The sequence below is a fragment of the Manis pentadactyla genome, chromosome 12 (assembly GCF_030020395.1).
Source record: "Manis pentadactyla isolate mManPen7 chromosome 12, mManPen7.hap1, whole genome shotgun sequence".
In the NCBI taxonomy this organism is placed as follows: domain Eukaryota; kingdom Metazoa; phylum Chordata; class Mammalia; order Pholidota; family Manidae; genus Manis; species Manis pentadactyla.
Window position 1 is genome coordinate 24,371,954 of NC_080030.1, and position 13,795 is coordinate 24,385,748.

Consider the following 13,795-nt stretch of genomic DNA (forward strand, 5'->3'; position numbering starts at 1 on the left):
AAGGATTATTTTTCCTTCTTGCAGTTTCTCAGGGACCCCTGCACCAGCAGACATTTTTTTTCCAACTCTTCCCATTTCATGTTTCTCTGTTTCTTTCTCCCTCCTTCCTTCCCTACTTCCCTCATTATGCTTATTGAAGAGTTTTCTTATGTTTCTTTAAATCCATGGCAAAAAATGAGCATACCAATCTGGTTCCTCAATTTTATTTGGCCATGGGAAGCCTATTAATTGAAATTTCTGGTCCCATTTCTGCATCCTTTATGGGAATGATGACTCACCTGGCCAGCTTGACTATATCCAATCTTAGCTTAATCACAGGGGCTGGAGGTGAGAAAAGTATGGTAAGAGCATAGCCCAGGCTGCAATGTGTGTCTGTGTGTGTGCATGCATGCATATGTACACCTTGTGTAGTGAAAGCAGTCCTCAGAGCAGGTTATATGGGCTCATATATTCAAAGTGACCTTTACACTACAGTGGCTAGAACAAAAAGAACAGATGGTATTGAGGGGATCTATTTCAATGTACAGGAAGCCTTTGAAACCAGATTTATAAAGTAGAAGAGGTATGTAGTTTGGGAGAGTGGATCCCTATGTCTCCAATTTTAACCAAGAGCAAATAACCCCTTTCTTTGAAACTGTCTGACTGCATCTTTAATCACTCTCACTCTAATTACTCATTCCCATACTTACTTCCTTTTTTAGACTTGAATAGCTGAAATAGTATAGTTCTCAGGGCCTTTGAATTAAACATTACCTCTGCCAGACACACACTTCCCCCAAAATTTGCATTCCTGACCTCTCATCCTAAGGTCTCTTTCAGATGTCACCTTGTTTTCAAGTCTTTTCTAAACACCAACAAAAATAAATAAAACTTCTATCCACTCTCTCCTTTAAACCTGCTTTTGTTTCTTCATACCACTTGTCACCATGTGACATATTACATAATATTTTATGTCACCATCTGAAATATTACATAATATTTTATTTGCTTATGTTTTTTCCCCATCATTGGCTTGTAGGGGCTTTTGTTTGTCAGAACCCTGTAATCATGGTTTAGATGGTTGCTGGAGCATGTAAGACGCTCAACACATCTTCTTCATATGCATAACATCTAGGGGGAATGTTGGTAGTGGGATAAAAGTGCTTAATCAGAGATGAAATGGGGGATGGGTCTCTGCAAGGGCACTGACCCATATGCAAAGTATGATATTAATTTCTTACTAGAAAAATGTAGATTGTAGCAGTCTTTGTGAGTAGTAGTTTGTGTGTAAAAATGAATGATGTTGTTCTCTCTTTTCTGGCAGTCAATCAGACAACATGAGGAATGAGGAAATGACAAATGGATTTCAGAAATTCTTCTCAGACTTTCAGGGAAGCCAGGATTGTAGTCCGTCATATTTGGGCTTTTCTTCTCCATGTACCTCATTACTGTGATTGGGAACTTGCTCATCCTCCTGGCTGTCAACTCAAACTCCCACCTGCACACACCAATGTACTTCTTCCTCTCTAACCTGTCCTTTGTGGACATCTGCTTCACCTCCACCATCATCCCCAAGATGCTGAACATCCAGACCCAGAGAAAGGTCATAGCCTATGTAATGTGCATCACGCAGTTGTACCATTTCATTATATTTTCAGGGTTGGGCACTTATCTCCTATTTGTGATGACATATGAATGTTATGTGGCCATCTGCCACCCCCTGAACTGCATAGTCATCATTGACCACTGTCTCTGTGGACTCTTGTTTCTGATGTCCTGGATCACTAGTTCCTTGCATTATGTGTTATAAACCTTAATGGTTTTGTAGCTTTCCTTCTGTAGAGATGTAGAAATACCCCACTTTTTCTGTGAATTCAATCAGATGTTCCAACTTGCTTGTTCTGACACTTTCTTTAATAACCAGATGATGTATCTTGCAGCTGTGCTGCTGGCTGCTGCTCTCTTCACTGGGGTCCTTTACTCCTACTCTAAGATAGTTTCCTTCATGCATGGAATCTCATCAGCTCAGGTCAAGTGTAAACCATTTTCCACTTGTGCATCTCACCTCATTGTCTCCTTATTTTTTTGTACGAGCCTAGGCATGCACCTTAGCTCTGCTGCTACCCACAGTTCGCACTCAAGTGCAGCAGTCTCAGTGATATACACCATGGTCACAAACGTGCTGGACCCCTTCATCTACAGTCTGAGGAACAAAGACTTAAAGGGAGCTTTTATATGATTTGTTAGGATGGCAAGAAGTAAAGGGCCAGCTGTGCTGGGCCGAACCCGTGCCTGTGATTTCAGGGCTTCCAGCCTCCCAGCATCAAATTGTGATGCTTTAATCAGATTGTAAAAATAGAACTTGCTCCTTCTGTTTATTCCCTGGAATTTCCTTTTGTTGGAATTCAAATACTCTATGCAGCTTAAGTAACCACTGTATTACTCTTTTATTCCATCTGTTACAAAGACAGTGTTCACTCTGTGCCTTTTCCTACATTCATAAAGATTTTTAGAAACTTTGATAAGAAATATCTGGAAATTGTGCTACATTTTGTGGACAGCACGGATTACTTAAGTATAATATCTTCTATACATAATTGTAATGAATTTGTTCTTGTTTTATCAATAGAATATTTGAATCAAAATACTCATACAGCAAAAAATATATACTTAGCTACTAATTCCCATTATATCATCCCTTCCAGAGGAAATTCTGAAAGCAGAGTTTACAACTCTGTATCCAGCATTCTCTCTACATTGATACCTTCAGTTCTGTTACTGCGAATGTGGATGTTATTATTGTGTCACTAAAGTCTCGGCCTATTGATGGTGATGCTATATAGGCTGGGAATCCCTGGGGCTCTTGTCCAGACTACTGCTTGTTGCTTGGTCTGAAGACAAAATTTTTGGACAAGCCCTCATGACCCTTACTACAATTGCAATGACAATCATGGCATGATGGAAGAAACAGATTTATTACTCACAGATCCTGGAGGGTATACAGCACCACCAATGCCCACACAGGAAGGGCTTGAGTACAGGGACAGAAAGAGAGCATGGACCAATGTTTGGGGCTCTGCCTATATTGTGATCCAAGAGCAGGAGGCTAATGTTTCAGGGATTTATTTTTTATTGGCACATTTAAAACATCAGAATGGAATTAGGGCTGGAAAAAGAGAAGAGCAGGGTCACTGAGGAGGTCTGCTATCAAGTAATTCAGGTTTTCCTAAAAGGGGAGTTTTAAGGTGAGGGTGGCCTGAGTCCTTACTCACTAGCTGTGGCCCACTGCTGGAAATATGTCTGATGAGTTGGGTATCTATGAAACATATATCTCTGAAATCAAATGCTTATTGTCTGACATCTTAAAATCAAAACACAAGGTAAGAATTTACTCTACAAACACACTGTTTTATATTTGGTCTTCTTGTTTTATTCTCTTATTCAACTCACTGCCCAGAAGGTCTACCATAGATAGGGGTTAAAGGCTTTGTTTCAAGGCTTGTCCCATGATACTGTGGGAGGTTGTAACACACTCTGTTTTGAGCCAATTTATTTCAGTTATTTTTACTTAACATATGTAGGGTAATATTTTGTTTAAAAAATGAGTTTATCAGGTATGAAAGGCCTTGATTTATTCCAATTATGTTTTATATCCCTACATAACACTTTGTTTTCTACCTAGTTAGAAGATACATCTCCAACACCTGATAATGTGTGACTCAGCTACCTGTAATCTTACCTTGAGACAGGCATCACTAGAATTTAAAAATATATAATTTCTCAGACTGTAGTGATATATAAATAGCTACACATTTAAATTGTAAAATTTGCTGAATTAAGAAACTAACAAAATTAATAGTACATACTGTATGGGTTCATTCACATGTGATACAAGGCAGTACACCAAATCTATAATTGCTTTGTTATGTAATTTTAAAGAATGTAATTACTCTGCCTTTATTTCCTTATTTCTGATGGTGATGTGAGATATAAACTTAATTTATGCATTTGTAGTTAGTCATAAATGAAATATTGGGAAATGTTGTTAAGTCCAAGTATTCTTTCATGGGGAAGGAGTACATGTGTTTGCATTTGTACATGATTTTCTTTCAAATAAACAGACAAATATATGGATACATGCAGACTCTTTAATAATCCAATACTTTATGTTGAAAAGAAATTTGTGACACAGTTGGATAGAAATTGAAATAATGAATCATTAAATTACAATGAAATTAAGGGACTAGAAATTTAGACACAAAGAAACAATGGGAATTCAATGTACTACCCAATGTAGGAAAACTCCTAATTGGCCTTATGTTTTTTCTTCTACCTAAGGTTAGATTTCAATACAAAATTCCTTTACCCAAAGGAAGCAAAATGAATGAAGTGAATGGCTAAGATTTAATTTTCTCCCCCAAATTTTTTTGGATAAATGTGTATATTGTATGACTGTTGCTGCTATAACAAATTAGCATACTGGACTGGGTGTTAAAGAAACAAATTTATATTCTTATGTTTTGGAGGACAGAACATGGAATGAGTCTCAGTGGACTAAAATCCAGATGTCTAAAAAATGGTTTCATTCTGGAGACTCCAGAAGAGAATCCATTTCTTTTCCTATTTGAGTTTCTGGCACCCACAAGCTTTCCTCGGCTCCTGGCCTTTTCTGCATCTTCACAGCCACCGATATAGCAGCTTAAAATATCCACCTCCTTGTAACTATTCCGCCTTTCTCTTTCACATTCAGGGGATCATGAATGGGAGAAAATATGTGCAAATGATAGATATATCTTATAAGTTACTAATATCCAAAATATGTAAATAATTGATACAACTCAACACCAAAAGAATAAACAATCCAATTAAAAAATGTGCAGATGATCTGAATAGAGATTTTTTCCAAAGGTATACAGGCACATGGAAAAATGCACAACATCACATATCATCAGGGAAATGCAAAACTAAAATGAGATATCACCTCATACCAATTTTAACAGCTAGTTTCAGAAGGACAAAAAATAACAAGAGTTGGCAAGAATGAGGAGAAAAGGAAACTCTCATGCACTGTTGATAAGAATGTGAATTGGTTTCAGACACTGTGAAAAACATCATGGAGTTTCCTCAAAAAATTAAAAATACAATTACCTTATTTGACTCATCATTTCCACTTCCGGGTGTTTAGCTGCAAAAAGAAACACACTCCTTTGAAAAGCCCCATTATATGGTATACATACATAAACAGACCTCTTATAATCAACAAAGTTTCATAATGTGGGACTAAATGGCAATTACCAACTTCTCACATATGTAGGAAAATCCTTATTGATTTGGTGAGTGTGTCTTGGAGTCAAGAACTCTAGAGACCAAGGTTTTACATCAGTGTAAAATACTTTTCCCCATCCCTGAAGAGGGAAATATAAACTTTCTTGTAACTATCAAGGGTTGTGGGCCTACAATGTGTCAATACCTTCATCCCCAAGGGACCTAATCCAGATAGCACCTCAGTCTAAATTTTGTAGAAACTTTAACTCATGGATGTGATCAGGTACTGGAAGTCTAGATCTCTGGAAAGCAGGAGTATTCAAAGAGAAATAAAAAATAGGATTCACTCGACTTCTACTATGGTCATGGAAATAGTAAATTGACAGAAAATTTTCCACTAGGTCTAGACCTGTGTCCCACAGGGCATGATGTACTCAGAGGCAGGACTAACAATGGAAGCTGTGACTAATGAGCAGACATAGAGAGAAGTATATACATCACTGCAGCAGTCCCTCGGCATGTGCCACCTTGGGCTGGACGGGACATGGTTGTGCTTTTGGAATTATGAGTCTGGTTGGAGCACCAAAGCTTGGGTCCTTCCTGCTGTCTTATCTGAGGACAAAGCTTCAGTCTTCATCATCAGCCGTCCACGGAGGAATTCTGACTTCCACAGGAGACCCTCCTCAGAGAGCTCTTCCAGGTGAGTCTGAGAGCCCAGCCGAGCCGGCAGGGAAGGGGCAGGGAGAAGGAAAGCCAGGAAAGCTATTGGCTGTCACCTGAGTCAATGCAGCCTCGTTCCCAGCATGGAGAGGTTGGTGCTTGTCTGCTCGCTTGTTTAACAAAATGATGTAATTATTCAGGAAGCAAGAAAGAGATGGGGACATTGAACTCAGCAAAGTCAGGTGTCATTTTAAATTAATAGCAAAACACAAGCCCAAGTGTCCCTTTAATTCAGTGTGTCAAATAGTTTGTTAGCCATGATGTATACAGTGAGGCAAGGACATTTGTTTTTATTTTTATGATGAGGAATTTTTTACTATTTCCATATTGATGAGAAATACAGAAAGGAAAAAATGCTTGCAAATACATCCCTGCACCAGCAGTGAGTGAGGCATAGACTTCACAGTATCTTCTCCATTATGGGTGTTCACTTGAAAAATATCTACTTAATAAGTTAAAATGCATATGTCAATTGGCATTACATTATGATTATATCATTTTGTATAAGGCCATCTATTTTGTGGGTTAGTTAGCCATTTACTTTCTTTATTAATAAGTTTTATTGTGGTATAATTTATATACAACTGTCTACTGGTTTCAGATGTAGTGAATAGAGACTTATGTACATCCAAAATGCTAACCACAATAAATATAGTTACCATCCATCAACATACAAGTAAATTGCAATATTACTATTTTCCATGTGCCATACTTCTATCCATGTGACTAATTTATTTTCTAATTGGAAGTTATTACTTTTTCATCCCCTTTAACCACTTCACTCATACTCCCACCTCCATACCCTATGATAACCACAAGTCTGTTCTCTAAGTTTGTGTCTATTTCTGTTGTGTTCATTTGTTTTGTTTTTTATATTGCATATATAAAGGAAATCATATGGTATTTGCCTTTTTGTCTGATATTTCACTGGGCATAATACTCTCTAGGTACATCTGTGTTGCTGAAAATAGCAGGGCTTCTCTTTTAATGGCTAAATAATATTCCATTGTGTATATGCACCACATCTTTATCCACTCATCTATTGATGGACACTTAGGTTGCTTCCACATCATGGTCTTTGAAAATGATGCTGCAGTGATCATGAAGTTGCATATACCTTTTTGAATTAGTGATTATTTTTTTCTTTATGTACATTTCCAGAAGTGGGCTTTCTGGGTCATATGGTATTTCTAATTTTATTTTGAGAAGTCGTCATACTTCTTTCCATAGTGGCTGCATCACTTTACATGAAAAGCACAATATAGGGAATACAGTAATAACTTTATATAGTGACAGATAGTAACTACACTTATCATGGTGACAATTTAGTTATGTGTATAACTGTCAAATCACTATGTTGTACACCTCATACTAATATAATATTTATGTCAAATATACTTCATTATAAATTTAAAAATAATTTTAAAAAATGAAAATGTTTGCAAGACATAATTTACTCAGGTATAAATCATATGAAGAAGTTATTCAGTTAAAAGAATGGAATTGCGTGACATGTGCAGAATTTTGTACAGCTGGATAGGAGGCTTGTGTAGACAGGGCTTCCCTGGGCCTTGAAGTCTCAGGAGCCAGGAGGCCCCCTCATCCTCATCATCCTCTGACCGCATCTCTCATCTCTCTCTGCCTTGCCCAACCCCTCAACACACTGGCTTCTGTTGAGCCTTTGACTCTCTTAAACAACCACCTTCCTCAGGATCTTTGCCCCGGCCATTCCCTCTGCCAGGCACACACTCACACAGGTAGTTTGTGTCTCCTGATCATTCTTCTCTGATTCATCTGTTAACCTGTCACCTTGTTGCAGGTCATTTATGAATGCCCAGTAAAAAATAACACCCATTTAAACTCTCCTTTTTGCATACTTTCCTTTTCATAGCACCTGTACCATCCGATGGGTGACATGATTATTTTTATTTTATTACTCCTTTTCCAGCACTAGATTGTAGGGAGTTTTATTTTCCAGCATATTGTACTCTGGACAGTTCCTGGAATGTGGTTTGTATTCAATATCTATTCCTCAGATTAAAGAAAGATACCCTCAATAAATCAATAGTGCACATTATGTTGAGAAACAGGATGATAGTGGAAAAGCAATTCCTATAGAGAAGGAACTAGGGAGGCCAAAGGGGAGCCATCCATACATCAAATATGGAAATGAACTTATTGGTTATAAAATAAATGTTACCACTTATTCTAGGTTACTAACCCTTGATGATGTGAAAATTGTCATTTCTTTTTTCTATTTTCTGGTACTCAACTCCAGCATATGGACCCAGGCAATGATACAAGAATTTCAGGATTTCTTCTTCTGGGACTTTCAGATGAACCAGCGCTACAGGCCCTGCTGTTTGGGCTTTTCCTCTTCATGTACCTGATCACTGTGTTTGGGAATCTGTTCACCATCCTGGCTGTCAGCTCAGACTACCACCTGCACACACCCATGTACTTCTTCCTCTGCAACCTGTCCTTTGTGGACATCTGCTTCACCTCCACCACCATCCCCAAGATGCTGCTGAACATACAGACCCAGAGCAAAGCCATAACCTATGCAGGCTGCATCAGCCAGATATACTTTTTCCTACTTTTTGTAGGAATGGATGACTTCCTCCTGACCGTGATGGCCTATGACCGATATGTGGCCATCTGCCACCCCCTGCACTACACAGTCATCATGAACACCCGGCTCTGTGGACTGCTGGTCCTGGTGTCCTGGATTCTGAGTGTCCTGTATTCATTGTTACAAAGCTTAATGGTGTTGAGTCTGCCCTTCTGTGATAACTTGGAAATTCCCCACTTTTTCTGTGAACTCAGTCAGATACTCCAACTGGCCTGTTCAGACTCATTTATCAATGACATAGTGATATACTTTTTATCTGGGTTGCTGGGTGGTGGTCCCCTTGTTGGGATCCTTTATTCTTACTCTAAGATAGTTTCTTCCATACATGGAATCTCATCAGCTCAGGGCAAGTATAAAGCTTTTTCCACCTGTGCATCTCACCTCTCCATTGTCTCCTTATTTTATTGCACAGGCCTAGGAGTGTACCTTAGCTCAGCTGCTACCCAGAGCTCACACTCAGGTGCAGCAGCCTCAGTGATGTACACTGTGGTCACACCCATGCTGAACCCCTTTATCTACAGTCTGAGGAACAAGGACATAAAGCAGGCTTTGAAACGATTCTTTGTGATGTCAACTGAGGGCCAATAGACCCTAGGACTGAAGTAGTGTCTGTGATTGCTGAGGTCAAAGCCTCTGTGTCTGAAAGTGTGATTATCTGACCAGACAAATGGAATCAGTATTGTTCTATTTATTTCCTGGAATTTCCATTTCTTTGACCTCAATGCCTCTACTCAATTTATGTAACTCAGTTTATCAGCTTTCTGTCCTCTCTAATATACAACACATTTTCCCTTTGTTATTTTCTTACTTTCCCAAATTTATTTCCAACTATGCATCTGAATTTTTTGGTAATTTACATTTTTCTCATGCAGAAACAAATATTTTTAAAGTAATTTTTCTAAAATGAAATATACCAAATAATTTTTATTTTATTTTTCCAAAAGAATCACCATACATTTTATTACAATGGAAAAACATGTGATGACCAAGGTAGTTTATATCATTTTATCATGAAGGTTAATCTGAAACCTCTGCATTCACTTATATGCCTGGAATTCCTTTGTTTGTCTCTATCTTAACTCTTCTTCCTAATAATCTAGAATTTAACACACTAGTGTACTTTATCCCTGGCCACTGTGTTTTTTTCTTCATTAAGACCTGTTCTCTTTCAGCTTTTCAACAATGCCTGTCACAGTCACTGTCTAAAATTATCATATTTTTCTGATCTTGGAGTCTACATGGACACACAACTTCATTGAGAAGTTTGATTTTATGGCTTAAGATCAGATAAGATTTAAAATATGATGAAGCAAAATTTAAAGTTATACTTTAATCGTTTACAGGTTATTTCTTTTCCAAGCTGTGTATCTACTCATTCACATAAGGATCGTGGTGTCTATGCATAAGAGGGTATATTCAGTGGGTGAAGGATCACTTGCATGTGTATGCTTTTTCATTGACTTACCTTCCTATTTCTACTTTAAAATATGTGGTGATGCCTACATATATGACACCTTCTTCTAAATGAAATCCACTCCCGTCCAAATTTTTTCTTAACCATGCAACACTCTGGGTCTGATGAGGTCTGGATAGCGCATCCAGTTGGCCCCATTATATCTGGTCTTTCTCCTCCTTCAGCGGACTCCAGCCTCTCTAGGCTCCTTATGACTCCTCAGACACTCTAACGCATTCACATTTTGGAGCTTTTGTACTTATGTTCTCTGAAAAATCCTTGCAGAACTGGATGTGAAAACATTTTTTCATTAAGAAACACCATTCTGGATTAGGCTGCATTTACTCATACCCTGAGCCCCATCATTGGCTCATACTCTGCATCCCAACATGCAGTGGGCATGGCTAAAGGAGACCATCTGGTCAAGGAGAGGCCCTTGGTCATAGGGCTGTTTCTCCTGCAATGGCAGGAGAGTTCATTCTCCGACTTCCTCAACACTTCAATGACTAAAATGGAATCAGTAGAATTCAGCAGTTTAAGATAAGTCATGTCATCCCACAGGTTCATTGCCTTGTTAGAGTTAATGGCAACCCCAGATCCAAGACAGCAATTTCCAAAGTAAACCATCATTCTTGAGCAAACCACACACATCCACCTCCTGTCCTGATCTCATTCCCTGCCACCTGTCCTCAGTTCCAAACAAACCCCCTTCAGGGAGCACCTCCCAGACCAGAAGTGCAGTGAGCCTCCCTTCTCAGACTCTTCTTAATCTCCAGTGGGCACAGCTGTTCTCTCAAGCACAGAGCCTAAGGGTTCATACAGTGCACAGATGCATGTCAAGTGCCTGAGCTCACAAGGAGATAGTACCTTTGCAAAACATGTCCTTTATTGTATCAAGGATGCAATCTATAATAAGGGCTCATGAAGCTGTCCCTCATTAGTAACATGATCCTGGACATTGCTGGTCATCAGGACTGCATTCACCCTTCATTTATGTTCCTTGTAGACTGGCTTCTGTTCCTAAAACACACATCTTCCACATGGCTGAATTCAAGCTGCCCCTGCACAAGCGCCATGGGGGTTAAAGTCCCCAAAAATGTCCATAGCCAGTGAATGACAGAGACTTGATCTCATATGCCACCAGTTATAAAAAAAGAAAGGCCTCCATCATAGCCAGCTGAAATGAAGGACCTGCTTGTAGACCAATGATTGTGTCCAGAACAGGTGGATGATTAAAAAATATTGCAGTTCTCTGGCAAACCACAATGCTGGAGTTTTGGTTAGAATATCTACTCTCAGTAGTAGGGGAGAAGAAAAGGGGTCTTCTCTTGGGTAGACTATGAGGAAGCAAAATATATTTCCCATGACAGTGCAGTGATTTTCAGGAAATCTGCTGAAAGTAGTTGTCCTTTACGTTAGGTCACTCTCGACGGTGGTTTCTGCTTTGTCTCCCCTTTCAATTTCTCCATTGCAATTATGTAAGCAGAGTCCCTGTGTGTTCCTTCTGTGCTGATGTCATGTGATTTGGAAGAAAAGAGACACTAAGTAACTTGCCAGATGAAGACATGTCCCCTCTGACTGTGCAAGCTTGTCCTCCTGCACTTAAATTTCAATAAATAAGGTTCTGAAGAACCTAGGCTGAGCTCTAGGCATTCTTTACTCTCACTTGTCTAAACACTTCTATTGAGGACTTCATTCAAGTAATTTTTTTGCTATTAAAATATATGTAGTATTTATATCTGTAGCATTAGTATCTTGACAAAAGTTATTGTTCAGTTGAATTTACTTCTTTTGTTCTACATAGCTATCATCTGGAATTGAAGTTAGAATGTGTTTTGCTGTCTTGTTTGAAACCTAACACTAATTTAGATACAGATATTTTTCTCTGCTTCATGACTCCACTCATATATTCCTGTGTTCACATTTCCCTTGTAGATGTTAATCTTCACTGGTTCTTTCACTGGAGCCCTCAGGGAGGTCAATGTTGTGTCTGTATTTCAGAGAGTAGGTCTCCAGGTTTCCTTGACAGATAGTCTGGCCAGATATCTAATTCAGGTTCTTAGTCACATCTTCCTTCGTTGTAAAACTAATATTTCTGAGCCTCCAGAGAATCAGCTCTGAAATGGGAATAAAAGAATGGTGACTGCAACTGAGAAAGTTCATGCAGAGCTTGCCAACCATGTGGTTTAGCAGATAATCAGTAAGAAACTGTTTAGCTCTTGTTATCATGATTGTGATCTTCATAGAAGGCATTCTAAGAGAATGGCTGTTTAAGGCAAGGATGTGAAGCTCACACCAAGATCTGACTGTAATGCACTGTTGTGATATTGGTTCTCAGCATTTGGTTATCTTCAGCTGTGTCAATCTGCAGTAAACCCAGAGTAGGCCAGCCCAGGTTGCCTCCTACCAGGGGGTACTTTGGGATGCTTCTTGGGGAGAATTTGTTCAAAATTTCCAGGTGGATTCAGTGAAGATAAACCTCAAAAAAATATTGCCCACCTTCTTTGGCAGATTTTGTTCACTGAGTTTCACCAATCATTCCATCCAAGGCACATATTATCTTTGTAGAGCCTTGGTATTACTCTGGGACTCAGGCTTCCCATATAGATAGTCATTTGTCCTTGAAGTCCAGAGGTTGGTTTCAGTTATTTCTGACACAATCATTCCTTTTTGGCCTCTTTCTATCTTGAAGAATGTGGGACTGGGGAGAGGAGCCATAGAGGTAGGTTGAACTGCAAGTAACCATAAAAACTGGAAACAACACCTAGACTTCAATGCACAGGAGATGGGGGGTTTATTGTAGGCAATGGCAATGTTGCTGCCTGTTTCACAAACTCCCGTGTCCCTGAGGGATGAACAGTGTGCATCCACAACCAAGATGTCCCCCTTACCTCCAAGGCTAAATGAGGGAGGGAAATTTTACCCTTGGCCTCCAGTGAACCATGCAGGGCCAAGGCAAGAGGAACCAGAGTCTGGTCCTGACCAGTGCAGTTTTTTTCTGTTCCAGCCAAGCTCACTGGGACTATGGCTGGGCCAAGTGTGCTTTAGGTAGAGCAGGTCACTGCAGCTTTTTTGGATCTGGATTTGGCAAGTAATAGCCCACACATCATGGCTGAAAATTATAACCTGCCTCCTTCTTCCACAGGAAGATGGTGACCTCTGAGGACCAGATAAGAGCATCAGAATGGAACACCCAAGCATGGAGGATACTGGGTTGGCCAAAGCCAGAGGACATAACACTTCCCAAGTCTCTCATATACTTTCTTCTACTTAGCTTTCTCTCTCAGTCTTTCTCTTCCTTTTCCTTTTCCTTGTCATCTCTTTCTCTTGTCCTCTCTCCCCTTAACGATGGTTTTATAGCATTTTATCTGACATCCCCTTCATGTCTTCTCTCCTTGTCCCACATAACCTCTAGCTTAATTGAGTTCTAACTGACATACAAACAACCACATAAATTTCAAAGGAAGAATCTATTATATGTTGATGATAACATCTTGAAACACCACCAATGTCAAGATAAGTAGTGTCCATTGCCCCAACATTGTCCTCATGCCTCTTTGCAGTTCCTCCTTCCCTGCTGTCAGCAAACACATCCTCATTCTCAGGTGACCCTGGGTCTCTTTTAGATTACTATAGATGAACTTTCATTTTCTAGAACTGTCTATTTAGTCATCATTATCTGGCTTCTGTCACTCAGCATCATTTTTTTGAGATGTGTGTCTGTTGTTGCATAGATTAAAAAGTCA

General features: G+C 39.3%; 1 protein-coding gene and 1 pseudogene across 1 annotated transcript; both read left to right on the plus strand.

The window, feature by feature from the left end:
* Positions 1-269: 269 nt before the first annotated feature.
* LOC118920080 (olfactory receptor-like protein OLF4) lies at positions 270-2,218 on the plus strand (annotated as a pseudogene).
* A 6,003-nt stretch (positions 2,219-8,221) lies between these two features.
* On the plus strand, positions 8,222-9,184 carry LOC118910123 (olfactory receptor 7A10-like). Its single transcript, XM_036880972.2, has one exon. The coding sequence runs from the start codon at positions 8,246-8,248 to the stop codon at positions 9,182-9,184; it is 939 nt and encodes a 312-aa protein (XP_036736867.2). The 5' UTR covers positions 8,222-8,245.
* The last annotated feature ends 4,611 nt before the right edge of the window (positions 9,185-13,795 follow it).